Source organism: Mixophyes fleayi, chromosome 2 (assembly GCF_038048845.1).
Source record: "Mixophyes fleayi isolate aMixFle1 chromosome 2, aMixFle1.hap1, whole genome shotgun sequence".
NCBI lineage: Eukaryota > Metazoa > Chordata > Amphibia > Anura > Limnodynastidae > Mixophyes > Mixophyes fleayi.
This window is the reverse complement of record NC_134403.1, coordinates 310,412,015-310,436,927: the sequence shown is the minus strand read 5'-3', so window position 1 is coordinate 310,436,927 and position 24,913 is coordinate 310,412,015. Positions and strand designations below refer to the sequence as shown.

Genomic DNA, 24,913 nt, shown 5'->3' with positions numbered 1-24,913 from the left:
GCTGCTTGTCTGGATCCTCGAATGCTGGAGGCCCTATTTGGGAAAAAAAAAATGGGTACATGTAATTTAGAAACCTCCAACCAGCCCTGGTGTTTAATCAATGCAACCCATGTTTTATAATTAGGCCTCCCTCCAGCCTCAGCATTAAAATTGTAGTATTCACGTTTAATAAATAAACCTATATACCTCCCTCCAAACAACCCCAGCAATAAATTAAATCGCATTTACGTTTAAGAAATATACCTATTTCCCGCAACCATCAATGCCATTAAATAATTCCTATTCACATTTAATAAATAAATAGACGTTATTTTTTCCCCAAACGGCCCCACTTTCAAAAAATAGCCCCCAAATCATATTATGCCACAATAGTGCCCCAGTTCGTACAATAATGCCCCCAAATTATTTTATACCACAATACTGCCCCCGGTTAATATTATACCTCAATAGTGCCCCCAAATCATATTATGCCATACAGTAGTGCCCCCAAATCATATTATGCCACAAAGTAAACATATTAACAACACTAAATTACATTTGCATAAAATGTGAGGTTATATAAATATCCAGTAGGAATATACAGCCCCCCCCCCCCTCCCCCATGTGGCATCCTCATGTTTCTCCCCCCCCCCTCCCCCCCCCCCCCCCTGCTTTCTGTGTGCCATTCTCTTCCCCCTTTTCCAGCTTTCTGTGTGCCATTCTCTTCCCCCTTTTCCTGCTTTCTGTGTGCCATTCTCTTCCCCCTTTTCCTGCTTTCTGTGTGGCATCCGTCACCCGCTATCTCCCCCCCCCCCCCCCCCGTTTTACTGTACTTACCTTTTCATCTTCTTTTCTCCTCCTGTTTCTGTCTTCTTTCTTCTTCTGTTCCACGCTCCTCAGACCCGGCCGACTAGACAGGGCAGCGCGCAACAGGTTTCCATAGTAACATTTCCCAAAGATTTTTTTTTTTCTAGCAAAAATCAGACACAAGACATAATGATTAAAGAAATAACAATGAACAATACAACAAAATCTGAGGTTTTACATTAAGAACAACAAAACAAAACAGGGAAACGGAAGAAGTGACTCAAAATTTGGGATGTAGGGGGGATAGGTTGTCACCTTGGTATATAATAAGGGAGTTGGAGAGTATAAGAGAGAGAGATTCAAGCCTGAGACCTAGGAATTTGGATCTTGTCTAGATGAGAGGAACCAGCACAGTGGGTTCCAGGAGCAGGTAACTTGGCTACATTAAAGCATGTGTTTAGGTGGATTCATGTTATAAGAATAGCCATGGGGCCCATATCTGGGTAAAAGTAGCTTCTTTATCATGTAAATAGTAAGTGATTTTTTTCCCATACATGTTATGAAACAAATGTAGGACTAAATTTACTGAAGATTTAAAAATTATGACAAAAATATAGGATAAATCTAGATACCGTTAACACATTTCCCAGTAGTTCTCTTACAGTATGTTCTCCCCATCTTCATATAAGTTTCTTCCAGGTGCTCCAGGTTCTCCCACAATCCAAAATATGCAGGAAGGTTAATATGCTTCTGAAAATAGTGTGTGTTTGTTTGTGTGACCATAGTAGGTAATTAGATAGTAAGGGCATGAATAACCATTCTCTGATTGTATAGTATTATATAATATGTTGGTGATATATAATAACAGCATAATAATAATAATAAAATTGTAAATGCTATCTGCAACAATCTAGCTTATTTCAACTCCTGTTTGGGTCTGATTCTTTTTAATCTTGTGTTCTGACTTTATGATAAAACATGTTGTAGTTTATAGTGTGGAAAAATAAATCCAACAGTAAGGGATTCTTGTCAATTTTCTTGTAATATAGATCTAAATACTTTGGGCTAGATTTACTAAGCTGCGGGTTTGAAAAAGTGGGGATGTTGCCTATAGCAACCAATCAGATTCTAGCTATCATTTTGTAGAAGGTACTAAATGAAAGCTAGAATCTGATTGGTTGCTAGAGGCAACATCCCCACTTTTTCAAACCCGCAGCTTAGTAAATCTAGCCCCTTGTATTTTTTTATACACCGCTTAGTATAGAGACATGGGTTTATTCTGAGCAGGGCATTATCTATGTGGAGTTTTATGCTCTCCATGTGTTGCCTGGGTATCCAGTTTCCTCCCACAGTCCACAAAACATACTAATGTGTGTGTCTGGTACAAAATTTAGACTGAAAGCTCTACCACTGGGGCAGGGACTGATGTGACGGATTAACAAAGCTCTATATAAATAAAGGTATATCAATAAAGGTTAATAACAATAATAAGAAGAAAAAAGCAATTTCTACATTGTACACAGAGTAGATTTAAGGAAGTTTGAGGCTCCATTAAGTGAAATTAAAAAAATTATATATCAACAAATAACATGTTTTTAAAATAGGGTATTAAGATACACCTAATACTTTTTCAAATTGTTTGATAAATATATTTACATATGATCAGCCTTGTTAAACCCTATTGCAGTCCCGTTTGAAAAAAAGTCAGCAACTCACCATTAATACTGCCATATAATTTTCTTTACCTCAGATAAATTACAGGTTGTGTAACCTATGCATTCACTTTTACTAAACTGCGGCAAAAGAAATGTTTTAGCTTACAATTCCTTTAATAATACTATGAATGTTGCTATACACCTATATTTTTACTTATCCACTATTACATGCGTGACACATGTATTACATGTGTGACTGGGACACGGTTTATGTATTTTAATGCTAACAGTACTGAATAATTGACCCTGTGGCTCCATGGCATGTGATATGCAAACTGACCAGAAATAATGTTATAGGGCCTGATTCATTAAGGATCTTTACTTCAGAAACGTCTTTTTTCAGTCTCCTGGACAAAACCATGTTACAATGCAAGGGGTACAAATTAGTATTCTGTTTTGCACATAAGTTAAATACTGTCTGTTTTTTCATGTAGCACACAAATACTTCATAGCTTTTTTTGTACACTGAAATTTAAAGTTGATATGTGTGTGCTACATGAAAAAACAGTCAGTATTTAACTTATGTGCAAAACAGAATGCTAATTTGCACCCCTTACATTGTAACATGGTTTTGTCCAGGAGACTGAAATAAGAAGTTTCTGAAGTTAAGATCCTTAATGATTCAGGACCATAATGCTCAAATTTCACACCAATTCTGTTTTTATACTTGTCAATGTTAAATATAATTGTATGTGGTTTGACAAACTACTGGTCAGATGTAAAACATCACACATTTGTTTTCAAAATTTTGGGTTAGCACTTCTGCCTCACAGCACTGGGGTCATGAGTTTGATTCCCGACCATGGCCTTATCTGTGTGGCCTTTGTATGTTCTCAGCATGTTTGTGTGGGTTTTCTCAGGGTGCTCCAGTTTCCTCCCGCACTCCAAAAACATACTGGTAGGTTAACTGGCAACTGACAAAATTAACATTAGGGAATTTAGACTGTAACATGACAAACATTCTCTGAACAATGCTGTGGAATTGGTGGCACTAATATAAATAAATTATGATATTTGCATAAAGTATTTCTGATTATATTGGTGTGTGGGACCTCTACTATTAAGCTTTGTCAATGTTAGGTCATAATGGATAAAGCAGGGCCAGAATGGAGGGTACATGTAAATGTGATGAAAGAAAGAATGTTTGGGATGGGTGGTAAGAGTGGAGATAGTGATGGAGAGGTGGTGGGAGAACACGATTGTCCATTATCTCCACTCAACACTGCCCCCCTGATACAGAATCATTACTTACCAGGGACAGTCCCAAATTTTAACTATTTGACTTTTTGTCCAACTACACTGTGAAATTCTGCTTACTGTATATACTGGATGCAATTGTCATATATATTATCGATCTATCTCAAAAATGGTAAAGCCTGAAGACAATGAGTCATCCTTGGACGGGTGTTTGAGGCTGTTTGAAGGCGCAGGAGACACAAGGATGGTGACAGGCGCAGGAATGACAGCCCCTCCCCCCCCCCCCCCCCCAATCTTCACATCTTCACCCTCAATAACGAAACAGAAATGGAAGATTGCCATGATCCTTTTAAAAAGCGAAGTGGAGATAGGACTCGAAAGCACAGAAACATAAACTTTGTGGCGGGATGAAGGAAACCAAACTAACGATGAGTTTGTTTTTAGCTACCACGTATTAGCCTGGCATGGAAGCTGAGGGGGGCACTATGAGCATATTAGCCTAGGGCACCTTGAACCTTTAATCAGGCCCTGGTTGCAGAGTATGTTCTATTAAATTAACTATAGTATATCCTAGGATTGGTGGATTTTCATATCAATAAGAAAAAAGTTTCAACATCATGATAATGCTACTAGTCTAGACTATAGATGGGAGTCATAGGTTCTCACTGAGTTTAAAGAGGAAATTAGTCCAGTGATTAAGTAGTGTTTAAATATTCAGTAAAATATGAACATGATTTAATCCATACCCAGAACATTCTGGCTCAGAACATCTGCCTCTATTATCATGAAAGTTTCCATACTCAGAACCAGATGGGTGATAAGGCCAGCTTAAGGTGGCAAGCTGACCCTAAGTTCCGGTTGATGATGTAGTTGTATGTTTATTTCTTATTTTATATGTACAGTAGCCATACTTCTGCTGGTAGCATGGGCTGCCCTACATGAATTTATTTTGTTAGATGAGATGTGATGCAAGTTGGGAACATAGAGTTTGGAAACAATGTAGGAGTGCAAAGCACATGTGGCCAAGGGAAAAAAGTATAAGTCAAACCCTGATTATATGGTTACAGATGTATTATCTTAGAGAGGAAATGACGTGGGCCCCAAGGTCATCACTTTGGGCTGAAAAGGATAGTCCTCTATCCTAACGACTCAGGAATGTTCACTCATAAGGGATTCCTCTTAGACATGTACTGCCTGTAGGTCATGGATGTATAGAAATCACAGTAACACCAGAAATGATTTCAGGAAGACGGCACAGGACAAAGCTCTACAGATCGACATCAAAAGGAGACTGAACTCTGTTGCTACTACAAAGAACTGAGTCACATAAATTTTAACTGGTTTTGGATTACAGTACAATAATGGGGGGGGGGGGGGGGAGGGAGTATTTACTGATAACTGACAAGACAAAGGGACTTGCTAGATCATTGAATACATAGCTCCTCTCTGGCAAGCAGATGTGGTGATTGTGAGGTCCTATCAGCCTGCAAATTGGAAATAGATCCTTATTCTATCTTATAACGCTGCAGCAGGATACACAGACTATTCTTATTTTTATTCATGCTCAAAGTCACACAGCAGAATCTGATCTATAATACAGTCATACCACTACTGCTCTGATCAGACATACAAGCATATCTCTGCCTAAGACAGTGTTATTCAGAAGGTCAACAGGATCTTCAATTGAATACAAATATATTTTAAAGAATATAGGTGCAAGCAAAACACGCTATTTAATGTGTTAGTACCCCTTTAAGGATACAAATTGCAAACGCTAACTGACAAGAAGTGACTTCCTTCTTTTCTTGTAATAAGGTCTGCAAAAACACTTCTTCCTTTTTTTTTTTTTTTTTAACAAGACTGAATGATACAATGTAAGCATGCAATTGTTATATAGAACCTTTGTAAGGTTTAATAGCAAGCGATAAACTTTTCTGTTGAAATTGCTGCTTGTAATAGAAGTATACTTTTTTATTATTATTGTTCTAGCTTATTAGTAGGAACAAAATGAGAGAAGTTTGAAAAATGACACATTCTTATATTACACTGGTACTAAATAAATACTGTGTCTGGTGCAATAAGTGTGAAAAAATGAATCTGGGTTAAAAAATAAAATGACACATGTTCCTGTCTCTTCATGCTGTAGACAGTCATTATTCTTAAGCTACCTTAGCAGTTTAAAGATAATGTACAGGGGCAGTGAAAAAGAAGGATTCATTTAAAAAGGTGAATAACTAGAAAATTCTAACAAAATTACCAACGTTGTAGGCCGGGTCTACACCACTGGAGCCTTTAGGCATGCAGCCTTTGTGCAAATGCAGCATCTATTACCCATAAATATTTTACAAAGAAAATTCTAAGGGCTAGTTTTACTAAACTGCAGGTTTGGAAAAGTGGAGATGTTGCCTATAGCAACCAATCAGATCCTAGCTTTCATTTATTTAGTGCATTCTATAAAATGACAGCTAGAATCTGATTGGTTGCTATAGGCAACATCTCCACTTTTTCAAACCCACAGTTTAGTAAATATACCCCTAAGAGTTTAATTGATCCTGTCCCAGGGCAGCATACAGGGGCACTGCCTTACACAATCCAGTTAAATTGTGTTCCACACCTTGCCTAACTCTTTGTTAAGGTTACATTTCCCTACCTCGTCAGTTTAACCTTCATCGCTTGATTTTTCTTCCAATGTTTCTACAGGCTTCTGCTGGCAGTAGGCACAGGGTGGTTTCACATATAGAAAGGTAAGTACATTTTCATATCTTCTTTCTCATATGTAATGATACTATGGATGGCCATTAAACAGCTGCAAGGTTGAGTGGGTGCTTTAGAGAGGTCTGAGAGGACTTTTGGGGGTAAATTGGATTCTAAAGGGCATATGGGGGACTTTACAACCCAATTTACCTCAAAAACCTTTTTAAGGTTAGAGGGCTGCAAATGTAGCCTTTGAAGTATATCAGATTACCCATCACTCTTATACCTGCACATTTCTAAAATTACACTCATTTTTATTTCCATTTCTTTGACAATTATTTAAAGATAAGACAAATCCGGCTAAAGAGTGCGTCTGCACAAACCATGTTGCCTTGTAATGGGTGCAAATGCAATTTTTTTGCATTGAGGGAAAACACTATTCTGCCTACAGCCAAAAATAGTGGTCAGTTTTATTTTTATGCTGCAATTTAGAGTTGAGCTAGGACGTCCTTCTCCCCCTCCTAAGTCAATCTATTTGCGCATTTTCATATGCCTCCATGGTTTTGCCAAAGAGTAAAATTGCACTTTCTAGTTGGATTCAATTCTAACTTGAAATGAGGCCCATTGAACTGAACGAAGGAAGAGGCGGTGTTGTGAACTAGACTGAAATGAGTCGTATAATACAGTTACTGGTACTGTATGCCAAGCAATGTTATTGCTTACTAAAGAATCACTACATAACTACCACAAAGTAGTGGTACAATTAAGAATACTATTTTCACAGTGCTCTATTACTCCTTGCTTGCACATTATTTCTGTAATATTTCACAAGATGTATACTGAGGGCCTGATTTAGAGTTCAACATAAAATAGCTACATGCAAAAAATTCATCCAAGCTCTTACATGTCTGTGGCTGTATTTTCAGTTGTAAATATATTAATATCTGTGCAACTTTAAATCAAGTGTATAAATATGTCTGACTAAAAAATGTGGCTGTCATTATCATTATTATATCAAGACCTAACACTAGGCCTATGGGACACCTACTACAGGCATAACTTATAACGTATGTGTACGTACAATTGGATGCATCTGTAAAGGGAGTGGTTGACCTTTGTCCCCACATCCCTACTGTATTATACTTCTATGTAAACGCTCCTGACCTTCTCCAAACACAAGTAGGTGCAGCTTGTGGGCCTGCGCAGAGCAACACATTTTACACAAATCACATTATTTACGTGGCACACACCTGCTTTTACCCTGTTAATGGATGCTCAGTCAGTGACCGCATTATATTTGCAGATAATTCTATTTAAAGCAAGTATGCATGTAACAGCAGATCATGGAAACATCAATGAATCAAGAACAGAGAAAACCGTGGTTTTCAAATTCAACAGTTGTGTATCAAGAATGAGCCAAAACTAAACTCACATCTTAGTGGCTCACCGAGCCGGAGTCCTGTTGTCAGAAACAGATGGTTCACAAAAGGGGCCATTGGTGGCTGACGAGACCTTTTATTCCATTTCAGTGCCACCACTGCAGTAACGGCTATTGCTGTTAATGTGACTTCAACTCGTTCCTGCCCTCTCACTGTTTTTAGCTGATGCCATAAAAATGACTTAGGAAGGATAAGAAGTAAAACATTATTGAAGGTGAATGAACACTGCGGGAAGTGCTAGAAGGATGTGTCCTCCTGAGATTCACATTTGGCACTGCCCCTGGCTGGGAAAGGGTTATAATAATATATTGGTAACACTAACATTTGAGTATAACAGTGATGTGAAAGATGCAATCACAATGCACCACTTGTTTGTCATGCATGACGCGTTCCACAAATGATGACAAAAGAAGAGTGGGTAACACAATACTGGAGGATTGGGAAAATAGTCAGGTAAAACAAATCTCAGTTCTTGTTGTTATATAGCAATGCAAGCACCAGGAAATGGCAAAACTAGGGCTTTGGGTCTATCCTGCTAATGTGTAATATCTCTAAAGTATTTCTGAATAGAAGTAAAATGTATAGAGTCCTGTAGATTGTTTGAGAGAATGTGAAAACATTATACATAGAATAAATGGCAGTATTTCAGCAGGTATATTGATATCCATTGCATAACATTTACTTATTATAGAATGATTAGTTTTAAGGTTCAGGCAGATACCCTAGTTACGTTTTTTAGCGATGTTCTAATGGGTAAACCCACTTATCTGTGCTCCCCCAATTTATTTATTTATGCACCACATCATAGTGCCTGGAAATCCCCCTCCAAGCTTGGGGCGCTGTATAATCGAGGTGGCTGGACCCTGCTCCTGCTTCACACGGCTCTGCTTGAAAAGGGAGAGCTGCGTGCACCTAACAGTTGTGCAGGCAGCATTGCCCATGTATATTATAGGCATAGGAAGAGTTGGAGAGCAGCCAAGCACTGTCTAATATTATAGCATAGCCACGCCCCCCATGCATGATGGTCACGCCCATTGGTGGTGCGGTGTGGAAACCCCCCCCCCCCCCCTCTGCAAATCCTGCGTTTGCCCCTGCACATTGATGTGCTGCTATCCTAGTTACCACTTATATGTCACTGTAAAAAATATACCAAATTGCCCTGGTAGACCACATTTAAACCATGCATGCCCTGGCTTTGTAGCATAGAGCAGTTTCACTCAAACATGACACAGGATAAACCATGTTTCCTCTCCGTTGTGATGTTATTTTTCTGCACCTAATGTGCCTGACTCAATCCTGCCAACCACGAGATTTGCATGGCAAGATCATATCAACTATGAAAAAGCAAATCTTTTTCGTTATGATGGGTGATTCGGGCTTGTGTGTGTGTGTGTGTGTATGTGTCAGATTACTAACCAAAACTACAAGATGAGTTATAATATACTGATGGGTATAACTAACATAATATATTGGTGGAGACAGTAGACACCTGAATCCTTTTTTGATTTGTGGAGCATTGCAGAGCTTCCCCACCATGCAAAATGTCTTTAATGCTAAACCACAGAAGTCAGAGGTGACATTATGATATAATTTCTACCTCTTCTTGGAATACCAGTTAATGACTGATGTTCCAATCCTGCATTTAGAGCCTAACATAACGGTTTACAGTCATTCCTGCGCTTCAAAAGACGGTAGCAAGTTTTAACAAGGAATTTATGTTGTGAATTAAATTTTCTGAATAAGAGTTTTAAACCATTATTTCTAATGCCGGTTTGCCGGATCCAGGAAAGAACCGCTGCTTGGGTACAATTGCACATATCACGTTGATGTCATTACAGGCTTCTGACAGTCCGTGACCACTGAATAGTGTGGGAGTAGTGTGTAGGTGTTACCGTCACTGAGTCTGAACAATGGAACAATTTTTGACAGTCCCCTATAGGCTGGTCTGACATAACATCAGCCATTAGAGAGCAATTGATCAAAAATTAACTGGAGGAAAAAGGTTTTGTTATTAATTAGAACTATATCGTCAGAAGTGGGTCACTCCCAGGGGGCTACATGCAATTCTTTGCCCCAGATTTCAGACTTGAATATTTTAATATATATAAGCATGAGTTGTAGAAGCAATCAATTAGTTGACTTCAGGATGGTTGCCCAAAGGGATTGGTTTTCCATTTTGCTGTTTGTTAATGAGTTCTAGTAGAAAAATGTCAGTCTTTGATAGAGAATAGCCATAGAGTGAAATATATGGGTAAATTTTGTACTCTGATGAATGCAGTCATTGTCTGGTAAAGAACAGTGTCTCCTTGGTGATCAGGTCAATCACCCCTGCCTTCCCCAGAACATTTCTATCTGTCTATTTTTACCCCAAGATTTTGGTGTTCTGTAATAATGCCGAATAACTAGATTGCAGTTTGTGTAGCCAGGTGTACCGAAGCAGGCTAACCTAACTATAAACATACTTACCAAGATTTCAGATAGCAAGAGAGTCATGTAATATATATTTAAAAGAAAAGGTAGTTTTTTTCTGTAATTTGCATTTTCACATACTATGGTAGACTTTATGGTACAAATTAGCATAAAACAAATTATTATTATTATTACTATGATGATGATGAAAACTTCTAATAAATATACAAACACCAAAACCCAATGCTTGTGCAATATCACTCAGGGTAGATGGTATTGTACATTTTGAAACCAGACTGGTAATAAAGCCAAAGAAGGAATTTATCCCTACATCTCTTCATCAGACCAAAGGGCACTGGGTCCTGCACCCTAAAAATGGAGTTATGCATAAACAGAAATAAATGAAAGCTTAATAATGGCAGTAATACTATTGACATTTTTTAGAAACTGAGAATGTTTCCAGTACCACCTGCTCTGTAAATACATCCTGTAATGTTCAATGCAAATACAACATCCTCATTTTATTCCAGATGTCACATAACATAGCAAAGTTGCAGTGAGTGTATGTGTATATACTGTATACATCTCCTGTATTGCTTCTATGCTTAGGGCCGGAATCGCCAAGGTTTTTTGTGCCATAATTTGCACAAAATCGCTCTGTGTACGCCCAGAACCAGAGCATATGCAAAAAACTGCACATTACTTTATTTTGCACTCCTTGACGAATGAGGCCCTTAGTGTTTAAAGTGTGTTCCTGTACGGTAATTTGTTTTTTACATAGGCGTTTAATGTTTTTAGCACTTTCCTTATGGGTGCAGATCCCCACTTTTGCATATTATTTTGAGTATTTTTACTTTCTTCATGTTGGCTCAGTACCCCAAGGATCTATCCATATGAGGGTTTTTTTACTAGAGTAACATATAGCCAGGTTTCTACCAGCGCTATCTGTGGTGTGAACACAAATGCCTGTTAGTGCAGAGGTACCCATGTGAATGTGGTCACCATGTCGTGGTAGATGGGCATCCACAAATTTTGATCTAAATGTGCACTAATAACCTCATTCTTACTCTAGATAGTATTTACATAACAATGTTGACTGGACTATTACACATAAAAATGTAAAGGTAAATATTTAAGAAGTAAACGTCTGTCTTTCTATTCTATTTGGCTGCAAGAATATATTCCGGCAACCTAGTGATATTATTAGTCTGTATTCCTAATAATTACCATTTCATTATTTCTAATTTGCAACATATCTGAAAAACCTTGGAAAACTTACTCATCATCATCATCATTTATATAGCGCCACTGATTCTGCAGCGCTGTACAGAGAACTCATTTACATCAGTCCTTGCCCCATTGGAGCTTTCAGTCTAAATTCCCACATACACACGCAGACAGAGAGAGAGACTAGGGTCAATTTTTATTAACCTTCTAGTATGTTTTTGGAGTGTGGGAGGAAACCGGAGCACCCGGAGGAAACCCACGCAAACACAGGGAGAACATACAAACTCCACACAGATAAGGCCATGGTTGGGAATTGAACTCCTGACCCCAGTGCTGTGAGGCAGAAGTGCTAACCACTAAGCCACCATGCTGCCCACTTATGCCTCTCTTATGACTGGGAAGTAACACACAGGAAAGCTATGGAAAGCCATAAACATGTACAGGCCAAACGCTATAATTTTACAATAGATAAAAATAAATGCATGAGGTGGATGTTAGTAAATTAGATATTGCTTTCAATTACAAATGGATAATGAGCAGAATATGTCGAAGTGCAATTTCACAATAGCATATGAAAATACAGCACACGAACTGGTGCTCTCCCTATTTACAACATGCAATGACAATATAATACATGGTAATGTTTGTGTAGGTTTGGTGAGCATCTTTGTGCCCTGCAGATCAGACAAGTAGGAGTAGAAGGAGGAGGAAGACAGGCGGCTCTCGCGATGCTTGGAAGCCCAGGTCTCAGTCACTGAATCAGAGCAGCACTCAGCTATAGGCATCAGTGAGACACGCACAAACACTGCATGAGCAGCTGCAAGGGGGAGGTGGTGGAGAGGAAGGGGAAATGCAGCTCTCTTTACAGTCACTTTCTTAAACACATCAGCAAATGTTCCTCCACTTGCAGTGTTGACAATAAGCAAGAGACCTGGATCTTGTATCCCTGGTGCATCCATAGCAGCAGCAGCAGCAGCAGCTGGAGACCATCCCCAGCATCTCCAGCACCAAGGTGTCTCCCCAGACCTGTGAATGATGCTGTTCACTTAGTGCGATCTCATATTTTATTTGACTACAATATCCGCTACTTCCAGTAAAGGAGCTGGTGTTCAACTGTTCTCTATGAAGCTGGGCTGTATCTCATACCTCCAGGGCTGGAACAAGGATTATTAAGAAGAGAGGGGTCCCTCATCCATCTGAATTTTGAACACTTAATTTCGATTTCATCAGTGATCTTTTACACCCGTGAAACTTAAACCACCACTTGAAAGCTTGATTCAACATAAATGGGTGAGTTCCAAATAATATTGATATGTTTTTATGTTATAGATTTTTTTTTAACAATGGACTGCAGAAATATGTTTTTATGCACTATCCTTGAAATGGTTAAACTACAGATTAAGTTAACTGGTTTTAAATGAGGTACTGTACAATATGTGATATATGTGTCTGTGAGCATTCCGATCAGTTGAAGTACAATAAAGGAATGCTGCTTAACCTACAATCATTTCAGTAATACTTTATTGGGTATAAATGAATTGCACGCTCCATGTACCAGCCTCACGCCTCTGTAGTACCCCGGCATATGTGTAGTTATGATTATTATGGTATATACATTGTATTAAGCCCCCTTTGTAGCTGTGCCGCAAAACGTGCTGACACCTTGTAAATGAAGAACACAGTAACTGTCTCAGTGAATAAGAGCTGGCTGTAGTATAGATTCCCGGTGTGGTGCAATTTGCGACCCATCATTGTGTCAAGAAAGGGTTAAGGGTCGTCCTTGCAGTCAGGCAGTTATTGTAGTACAGTAGTTCTAGTGATGGTGTGATACAATGCAGCTGTCACTGTGTGGCATTTATATGCTATTGTTTGCCTTTGGTTACTGTATGATATTGATATCAGAGACCATACTAATTCTAACGTGCAGTATCATTACTGCAAAGGATGCCTCTCCCAGTCTGTGTATTAAAATGTGTGTATGTGTGTCCTGTATTATTGTAATTGTTCATTTTGGGGGTTTTTTTTTGGACATGGTGCAAATTAGTGGAAAGAATATGTGGCATGTTTCCTATTACACAACATTTGATGGTGTATTGCACAATATATTTAATCATTTTACTAAATAAATTCCTTTCCCAATAACAGTATTTTTGAGGTCACCTCCTCCGTGAACCCCACCTTTCACTGCAGGGCTGTAACTAGGGCTGTGCGACAGGGGCGACCGCCCAGGGCGCAACGCTGAAGGGGGCCGCAATTTAGGAATATTTTAGGTTCATTTGGTTAAAATTGAGGGCTAGGAGGGCGACATTTCTCTTTCTCGCCCCAGGCGCTAGAATTCTAAGTTACGGCTCTGTTTCACTGTATTTAGCAGGGTCCCAACACTTGCATATAGCCAGGACATCTGCCATTGACCATCGGCGCTGCTCAGTTCTCTGTAGCAAGGGAGATCCAACAAAGCAGCTCTATGGCCTTATGTCCACTGGCGTTAATTACACACATTTTAATGACATTTTTAGTAAAAGGCATGTAAACGGGTAGGCCACTAGAAACTGTTGTTCCTAATGCCACCTTATCCACGTCTGCTGTTACTAACGTTTGCTAGTGTTCTAATAGTGTCTGATAGTGTTTTGGTTTGTGGAAAGCATCTTTTTCTATTCACGTGTGTGCTGCTGGTATGCACATAGTAGAAGTCTACAGTGAGTTCCACACACTAAAAACCAACATTCCTGCGCTTTCTCAGTTACGTTTTTACTAGTGATAACAAACGCTAAGGGTCTATTCATGGACCCCCTAAACCATGCGGAAACTGCTATTTCCACATGGTTTAGGCATTTTTAAGTAAAATGTTCATTTAATAAAAGCCTATCTCATAAGATATCAGAGATATCTCCTGCATTAGGCAAATAACCGCATTAAACGCAAGTCCCCATAATACTTAATGGGGACTGCGGTCTGGCAATTTTATCAAGCTCCGTAAAGCTTAGCTTTTCACAGGACCTCGATGGCAAACGCGTTGCGGCTCTCCCCTGCGCTGTTGTCCTCAAATGGCCACTGTGCATGCACAGTGAAGACTCCGGGTCAGAACAAGGACTCTTCAGTAGAATAAAGCAATCTCCGGGACAGTCTCCTATCAGACGCACTGTCCCACGTGACTTTATTAGTAAATTGCCCCAAAGGGTCATCTGTCATCGTTGCAATGACAGATCATACCTTGCGGGCAAAAAGCCGGTAATTATTAATTAGGCCAGGGCCGTCTCTCCCATTGGGCACAATGGGCAGGTGCCCGGGGGGCCCTGCAGCCCAGGGGGCCCGTCGGAGGCAGAGAAAAAAAAAAAATCCTGAAAAGAAGAAAATACTTACCTTGCGGTCAGCTCGCGATCCGGCTCCCTCACTGGTCTCCTCCTCCGTGCTGCGCTCCGCAGTGCATGTCGGGTATGACATCATCACGCCCGCCCGACATCCATTGCGGAGCGCAGCACGGAGGAGGAGACCAGGGAGGGAGTCGGATCGCCAGCTGACCGCAAGGTAAGTATTTTCTTCAGGATTTTTTTTTTTCGCTGACTCTGACGGGCCCCCTGGGCTGCAGGGCCCATATATATATATATGCCCTTCTGCTCCACGGGAGGTTTCTGTCCTCCCTGAGCTCGCCTTAGGACATATATATATGGGCCCCAGTGCACTGCTTTTGCCCGGGGGCCCAAAATGTTAAGAGGGCCCTGAATTAGGCCTCTTAGTTAGAGCTGCTATGGAAAGATCTGACTAGTACTTTAGGTGTTTGGCAGAGGTCCCGGCTATATGTAAGTGTGGGGACCTTGATAAGTAGTAAAAAAATAGTAACATTGATTTTTCAATGTGGAAAAACACCAAGTGGTATAAAATATTCTTTGTCCCACTTAGGATAGGATGGATTGTATGTGCTTGAAAAAATTTTGTTATTTCCAGGTTAACTCTTTCGTTGTTGGAGAGGCCCCTAGATTATTACACTAAAGATACGTTCCACGTCCTGAAAATGGGTTGAATATTTGAAATTTTATGCAGCTGTCAGGTTGGCTTTGGGCAGAAATTCCCAGAAATACCAACAGTTTCTTTAGAGGATCCCGGAATCACATATTCAAGTGTTTCAGGTGCAGAAAATTTGCAATAATAGAACACTATTACTGTTTATAGGACAGTCTATACTGTACAATATAGGAAAAACGCTATACTATAACACAGTATTATGTCTGTCTGTTGTTTGTATCACATTATTTTAATGGGTTGCTGACAGCTAACAAATACTGGAAATCATTCAATTCTATATTACTTTGTGGTTGTTCACTCAGCTACACATTTAGTTATACTTTTCATTTATAAATGTTCAACCTTATGAATGAAACCACAACAAAATGAAGGTGCGCATCACAGCTGCGCCCATCACAGGAAAAATCCAGTATGTTACAGTAAATCAAATGAAAAGGAAAAAAAAACCCAGGAAAATAAAATGACAAAATAAAACATATTCTGCGCTACCCCCGTCCACCTGTATATCATCAATTCAGGCCTTGTAGTCCATCCACGGATATCCATGGTTTTATAACCATCACACTGTGATGCGTGTTTTTACTTATGGACATGTTCAATTCGTTCATCCTTCTACATGCTTTAAAAATGTAAACAAAAGTAATATTTATTTTCCAGAAATTTGACAAAAATACATGAACACTTCATAATGCCTGTTTCCATTGCATTTTCATCATCACCATCATCATCATTTATTTATATAGTGCCACTGATTCCGCAGCGCTGTACAGAGAACTTATTCACATCAGTCCCTGCCCCATTGGAGCTTACAGTCTAAATTCCCTAACATATATACACACACACACACACACACACACACACACACACACACACACACACACACACACACACACGTCAATTTTGATAGCCCACACGGGTCAATTTTGATAGCACACACACACACACACACACACACACACACACTAGGGTCAATTTTGATAGCAGCCAATTAACCTACTAGTATGTTTTTGGAGTGTGGGAGGAAACCGGAGCACCCGGAGGAAACCCACGCAAACACGGGGAGAACATACAAACTCCTCACAGATAAGGTCATGGTCGGGAATTGAACTCTTGAACTCAGTGCTGTGAGGCAGAAGTGCTATAATACTGCATTGACTGTAATTTGCTAACTAAATATATTTGAAACACACTTTGAAAGGACACATTAAATTGCATTGCAATCAATGTAAATAGACGCACAGAGAAAAAGATCCAAAATTAATATTCATTTTGCACTCATTTCAAAAAAGAAAGAAAAAAAATTTGAGCCCCCAAACAGCCCCTTTGTGTATATCAGCCATTAAAAACAAGGTCCTCCACTGGACATTCCTCACCCAGGGGTATATTTACTATGTGGCAGTTCCCGGCCCTTTGAAGTCATTTTCTTCAAATGGCAATTTTATTAAAGACAATACCCAATGGGTTTTGTCTTTAATAAAAGTGCCACTTTAAAAAATGACCCCCCTGCCTTCCGTCACACAATGTAGCAGCATACATCTGCCCTCCCTTCCCTCACACAATATGGAGGCATACATCTGCCCTCCCTTCCCTCACACAATATGGAGGCATACATCTGCCCTCCCTTCCCTCACACAATATGGAGGCATACATCTGCCCTCCCTTCCCTCACACAATATGGAGGCATACATTTGCCCTCCCTTCCCTCACACAATATGGAGGCATACATCTGCCCTCCCTTCCCTCACACATTATAGCAGCATATCCCCCCTCCTCTCCCTCACACTTATGCTGATTTGGAGTCTCCTCTCTGTGCATCTTGCCCCGTGCACACATAGAGCAGTACCTGTCCCATGTGACATCTGGCTGTACGGGGACTGGAAGAGACCACATCATGTGCCTGTAGATCAATAGATCCGCAGGCAATTACTTGTCTGAGTTACTTTTTAAAAAAACATTTGGTGCTAGTTTAATTCCATTTTGAAAATAATTTATTTGATCGTGATATTATTACAATTATTTTGCTTACACTAAACTGAAATTATAAAATTGTGCTGTCCTTTTAATAATAAAGTTCAATGTAGTATTGTCTATTTTATTATTGTATAACTGTCACCCTTTGTCACTCAACAACCCTATTTTGCTTCCCTAATTTACCCCACTTCCCCCTGCAGTTTTATATAGTGCATTTTAGAACAATAATGTTCTTGCATAAAAGTAGTTGAGAATAACAATGCTGCTAATTGTTCAATTTAATTATCCTACAAAATGATTTAATGATGATCTTTTTACTATATTTACTAAATATACACGGATTTTGTGACCACAATAAGTAATTTATCTTGCTACCACATCACTTTACATTTATGTCACATTTACATTTGGCTTTGGTGCCCAAGTCCCAATTAAAGCCCTTCCTCACCCACGGATCACACACCCAGGTAGATCTTGCCGTGGACGATGGATGACAAATGTACCTACATTACATACATACCTGACAAATTATATATATATATATATATATATATATATATATATATATATATATATATATATATATATATATACATACACACACACACACACACACATCAGCCGCAACATTAAAACCACCTGCCCAATATTATGTTATGTAGGACCCCCTTGTGCCACCAAAACAGCTATGACCCATCGAGGCACGGACTCCACAAGACCTCTGAAGGTGTCCTGTTGTATCTGGCACTTATCAGTCGTTAGCAGCAGATTCTTGTAAGTCCAAGTCCTGCAAGTTGCGAGGTGGGGAATTAGGAGGCCAAGACAACACCTTGAACTCTGTCATGTTCCTCAAACCATTCCTGAACAATTTTTGCAGTGTGCCAGGGCACGTTATCCTGCTGAAAGAGGCCACTGCGATCAGGGAAGACCGTTGACATAAAGGGATGTACTTGGTCTGCAACAATGTTTAGGTAGATGGTACGTTTCAAAGTAATCCACAAGAATGCCATGACCCAAGTGTTTGTTCGGAGCATCCCACTGCCTCTGCCGGCTTGTCTTCTTCCCATAGTGCATCCTGGTGCCACCTCTTCCCCAGATAAATGACGAACATGCACTAGGCCATTTACATGATGTAAAAGAAACTGTGATTCATCAAACCGGGCCACCTTCTTCCATTGCTCCATGGAACAGTTGTGGCGCTTGCGCATCCATTGTAGGCGCTTACGGCAGGGGACAGGGTTCAGCATTGGCACTCTAACCGGTCTGCTGCTATGCAGCTCTATATGTAGCAAGCTGCATTGCACTGTTTGTTCTGACACCTTTCTATCATAGCCAGCATTAACTTTTTCAGCAATTTGTGCTACAGTAGCTCTTCCGTGGGATTGGAAGAGATGGGCTAGCCTACGCTCTCCATGCACATCAGTGAGCCTTGGGCTCCCATGACACTCCCACTGGTTCACCAGTTGTCCTTCCTAGGACCACTTTTGGTAGGTACAAACCACTGCATACTGGGAACACCCTACAAGACCTGCCGTTTTGGAGATGCCCTGACCCAGTTGTCTAGCCATGACAATTTGGCACTTGACAAAGTCGCTCAGATCCTTACGCTTGCCCATTTTTCCTGCTTCCACCACATCATCCTCAAGAACTTACTGTTCACTTGCTGCCTAATAGTCTAAAAACATACTGGTAGTTGTATTTCTGTGGTAGAGTGTTTAGACCATAAACTCCACTGGGGCAGGGACTGATATGAATGATTTAACATTCTTTGTATGAATGCTGAGTATGTTGGGACTCTTTAAATAACGGTGGCAGATTTCGTTTACAAATTCCATTAGGAAGACGGCACAGATTTCAAATAAAGACTTCTGAATCATTGTCACTTCTCCGTATACCCGATCTGTGAAAATATGTAAACTGTACATATTTTTTCTGGTTGGTGGTTTGTCTGCTACATTCAAGCTGCACAATTGTGTGGGAACAACAGAAATTCTAAAGGTTGCCAGTTAGAAAGCACAAGCTTATTAAATATATATACTAAATAATTTACATTTGTACACCTTTATATCATAAAAGATCTTTCAACCCTGTAATTGTATGGTCTGTTCTAACTGCATGTCATTTTTATGTATTAAGTACACTATTATTGAAGTGGTGTTGCAAGAACGCTCTGTCATGTATCCTATATCACTTGTTGACATAGGTAATGTCAACTGAAATTATATTCATCTATGTTCCAGAATGTGTCAACGTGGAAAACAAATCCCACAAACAATAGCTCACATTGTCACTAAAGCAATATAAACAATGGTAATGAAATACTGGATATAATCTTGATGATACAGATGGTTATTTTGTGAATGGATGTGGTGTTTATGATTTGAAGAATTTTGATGACCTGGAAATTAAAAATGTAATAGTAATAGAGATAAATATTATTGTTACTAATGAATGGGGGCAGCTATGAACTACAGAATATGCACATATGCTACTTTTATAATTTCCCTATTTCATTCATGTGTTTATGGAGGAATGTATGCTTTACAAATGTAATGAGCTGAAAATATAAAACTGTATGATTTTAAAGAGGTAGTATTGGTTTATAAGAATGTACTAATCCCATACTTGCCAACTCTGCCGCATTTCGGGTGAGTCTCACGGACTCCCGGGAGAGTATGGCAATCTCCCGCATCGGGCAATCTGCCCGATGCGGGAGATTGGCCGCTATTCACCGGGAATCGTGATTCACCTGGAATCGCTGTGTTTGGCCAAAATGATGCGATTTTCGGTGACTCGCAGCCACCTTCCCTCGGCATCTCCCGGATCATACTTGCCATAAATTGGCAAGTATGACTAATCCTAATATATATTGATCCTAGATGTACAGTACATGCACCCATACATGGGACCTGTCAGAATTTACCACTGAGATTCAAGGTTTCTAAGTGTAGTCAGCTATAACATGTAGTGGAGGCAGCCATTTTGTAGCTGTGTTCAGGACAATGCAGGCATGTTTCATGCACTTGTTATATCTCTAGTTCCCATTACTATTGGTTAAACGCACAAAATGGTAGCCTCCACTGTGTGCAGGTAACATGTACACTTTAAGAGCGTGGTGTTTATAGTCAACATATCAGAATCCCACAAAATGTTTTTGTTTTTTTTAAATCTCTTTATTTTCACACTTTGTTCAGCGACCCACAAAATGTTTTTACGGACGTTGTGCCTCAGTTATTCACAATTACTTGCAGCTATTACAAAAACCACAACAATGATTTTCATACGTATATACAGTAGGGATCTGAATGTAAATGCCTGCTTAGGTCAATCTTGTGACGTTTTGTACATCTAATGTAATAATACTATACCTATTGGCTCTTAAGGGAATAAAGATCCTTCTGCGGTATAGCATTGACATGAAGGCCTATTGTTGTAAAAATATAACTGCTCTACAGACCGATCCCTCTGCCCAAAGCACAATCATACAGCAAACAGTGATTTCCATATTGGAACCTCTGTTGGGGAAGCCAAGTTGACCATGTCAAGTCAAATTTATAAACCAGATAAATGTTTTTACCTGATTTATTGGTTAGGCCTAGAAATCAGAGCATGGTCTATATAACAGACTAGGGAGCCTATGTATCAAAGGATGAAAAACTCACTTGTCAGAAAAAAATGTTTGTTTTCACAGTAATTGGACATTATTTTTTTTGCTCCACCCTACATATTAATGCATGTTATATATCTGAGTGGTTAAAGCTTTCCCATGCTTTTTTTTGTGGGGGGAATGTATTTATCAGTATCGCAATAGTACTTGTACCTGTTTTGTTAATGCAATGCTGTAGTCTCCTGGAAGTCTGCTTAAATTATTAGCAGTGGGAAGTCTTTATAATTTGTAATCCATGGGAAACCTTCTTAAATTGTAATCCATGGGAAGTCTTCATGTGAATATATAATTCAAAGGAAAGAAAAATTAAAAACCAGCATATGCTGCAAACTGCTTGTTAGATACCCTGCAAATGAAGGTGTGTGACCTGAATTAACCACTCAGCCAATCACAATTTCTATCCCATGCTGACTGCCTGTGATTGGTAGTCAGTAAATCTTACATCAATAGAGACTAACAGAACCTTTTTTGATGTAAGGGAAAAAAAACAATTAACAGTGATGTGGAGCTACATTCACATCTATGACCATTTCTTTTAAATAGCCTATTTATTTCACTTAACTTTCTACATGTAGTGCAAAACCCCATTGAAATTAATTGGCCATTAAAATGAATGGACCATTGACATAAATAGGGAATAAACAGCAGAACACTGCTGTAAACACTCCTGTTAACCGCTAGTGGGCATGTAAACAATGCCCACTCATAGGGAAAAATACATTCTTTCAAGTTGGTGACATGCCTTGGACATACTGAAATGGACCTTAAGGCACAATTATCACAGCAAAGAGCTATTTATATCTTAATAGCTGTTGCTAAAACATTCTACAGTCATGGCCAAAGGTTTTGAGAATGACACAAGTATTGGTTTTCACAATGTTTGCTGCTTCAGTGTTTTTAGACCCTTTTGTCAGATGTTGCTATGGTATACTGAAGTAAATGACAAGTGAGGCTGCATAGGACGAATGCACTTAAAGGGCGACAGGGTTTGTAGTAAACTGAAATCTTACCTGAAGGGGTTAACATAGGTTTTGGCCCGAGCAATGTGTGCTCCAGTGGGAGGGACCTTGATTGGTATAGTAGGCTGTACTTCCTGTTCTGCCTCATTCCACAGCACGAGATCCCACCCACCCACTCCTAGTTGCGAGTATTTCTGGGTTTATGTTGCGGTAGGAAGGCACTGCGTTCAGCGGCTGATTTGTGGGTGCACTGGTAGTTGTCGTAGGTCACTGCCCCCCTTTGAGGCACCAGTAACTCACTTTTTGGCCCTTCGGTTAGGAGGGTCCCTGTCCGGCTCGGTGAGGGAGGGCAGAGTGAGTTTTAAAGGGGCAGTCACTCTGACGCCAACTCAGCGCAAGTTATGATGGGATATGTTCCCCGTGGTTGTGGACGTACGGCGGTTTGCGCCAGTCCAATTGTGATATTGTGTTATCAGCTTGAGTTGTTTCGCAGTGCCCTTTCTCCGCCACCATAGGTTTAGTTAAAGTTAAAATCATAATAAAAGTTCTGGCAATTTTTAATAACTTATACATGTCTCCGTGTGTTTATTTGCATGCAAAATGTTAGAATTCTAAGGTTGATGTAAGGTTTACGGGAACATACACAGTGAGCCCTTTAATTACAAGCATGTCATAAGTGTCAAAGGCTTTTGTTGACAATTACATTAAGTTTATGCAAAGAGTCAATATTTTCAGTGCTGTCAATCAACTTCTGGGCCACATACTGACTGATGGCCGTCCGTTCTTGCCTAATCAATACTTGAAGTTAGTCAGAATTTGTGGGTTTTTTGTTTGTCCACCCGCCTCTTGAGGATTGACCACAAGTTCTCAATGGGCTTAAGGTCTGGGGAGTTTCCTGGCCATGAACCCAAAATTTTGATGTTTTGATCCTCGAGCAACTTGGTTATCACTTTTGCCTTATGACAAGGTGCTCCATCATGCAGGAAAAGACATTATGCATCACCAAACTGTTCTTGGATGGTTGGAAGAAGCTGCTCTTGGAGGATATTTTGGTACCATTCTTTATTCATGGCTATGTTCTTAGGCAAAATTGTGAGTGAGCCCACTCCCTTGGCTGAGAAGCAACCCTACACATGAATGATCTCAGGAAGCTTTACTGTTGGCATGACACAGGACTGATGGTAACGCTCACCTTTCCTTCTCCGGACAAGCGTTTTTTTTCCAGATGCCCCAAACAATCTGAATGGGGATTCAGCAAAGAAAATTACTTTACCCCAGTCCTTAGCAGTTCAGTCCCTGTACCTTTTGCAGAATATCAGTCTGTCCCTGATGTTTTTCCTGGAGAGAAGTGGCTTCTTTGCTAACCTTTTTGACACCAGGCCATCCTCCAAAAGTCTTCGCCTCACTGTGCGTGCAGATGCACTCACACCTGCCTGCTGCCATTCCTGAGGAAGTCTGCACTGGTGGTGCCCCGATCCTGCAGCTGAATCAACTTTAGGAGATGGTCCTGGTGTTTGCTGGAGGTTTTTGGGCACCCTGAAGCCTTCTTCACAACTATTGAACCTCTCTTCTTGAAGTTCTTGATGATCCGATATATATGGTTGATTTAGGTGCAATCTTACTAGCAGCAATAACCTTGCCTGTGAAGCCCTTTTTGTGTTTCCTTTCAGATAACCATGGTTAACAGAGGAAGAACAATAAAGTCAAGCGCCACCCTCCTTTTAAAGCTTCCAGAGTGATCTCCAGCCTTTTCCTTGTCAACACTCTCACCTGTGTTAACGAGCGAATCACTGACCTGATGTTAGCTGGTCCTTTTGTGGCAGGGCTGAAATGCAGTGGAAATGTAGTTTTTAGGATCAAGGTCATTGTCATGGCAAGGAGGGACTTTGAAATTAATTGCCATTCATCTGATCACTCTTCATGACATTCTGGAATATATGCAAATTACCATCATAAAAACTAAGGCAGCAGACTTTGTGAAAAATAATACTTGTGTCATTCTCAAAACCTTTGGCCATGACTGCAGGGGCGCACACATGATTGTCAGGGGGGGGTGGGGGTTTCCCCCCCCTGACCCAAAAAAAAACCACACACGCGAGAGAGCTGCTGTGCATGCGTCCGTTTCAGCAGCGCTGTCCTATACAGCAGCCGCGGCACTTGTATACAATACAGCACCGCCGCGGATGCTTTTTTGACAGCACCGCGGCTGGTATATAGGACAGTGCCACTGTGGTGGGCACTTAGGTAGCGGAGGGGGGGGGGGGGTTTCTGGAGACCCAGAAACCCCCCCTGCATGCGCCACTGGACTGTATACTATATAATATACTGTATACTATGTTGCTCAAGCTTAGTATTCAAATTAGGCATATCCTTATCGTATTTATCAAAGTATTTACTTATCCACCACAGCATACTAGATGTATCATTTCTGCTATAGAATGTAATGCTCTGCATGACATTCACAGAATGAGATCCTATGTCCCCCCTCCCCTCCTATTTGTAAGACATTGACAGGATATTACGGACAGTTATACTACCTTCGTGTGTTTGATATTTTACATTAGCATCTGATAGAAGTCATCATCATCATCATCATTTATTTATAAGGCACCACAGATTCCATAGCGCAGGACAGTCGTCTTACAGAGTTAAAAAACATAAGTACCACAAATATAATAACAGTTACAGATCGTAACATGAATACAGTTAAGCATAATAATGTCTTCATGGATGGTCAGAAGCTAGAAAGACATGACGACAAGTTCATACAAGGGAGACAGACATGGTGGAGGAGAGGACCCAGCCTGTTAGAGCTTACAACTCTAAGGG

At 40.1% G+C, this 24,913-nt stretch overlaps 1 protein-coding gene across 1 annotated transcript in view; it reads left to right on the top strand.

The window, feature by feature from the left end:
• Positions 1-12,244: 12,244 nt before the first annotated feature.
• The window catches only part of SH3KBP1 (SH3 domain containing kinase binding protein 1), a 316,533-nt gene continuing 303,864 nt past the window's right edge, over positions 12,245-24,913 (top strand). The window contains exon 1 of the mRNA XM_075196540.1: positions 12,245-12,757. Coding sequence (XP_075052641.1) covers positions 12,754-12,757 — 4 coding nt within the window. The 5' untranslated portion in view covers positions 12,245-12,753. The remainder of the gene's footprint in view (positions 12,758-24,913) is intronic.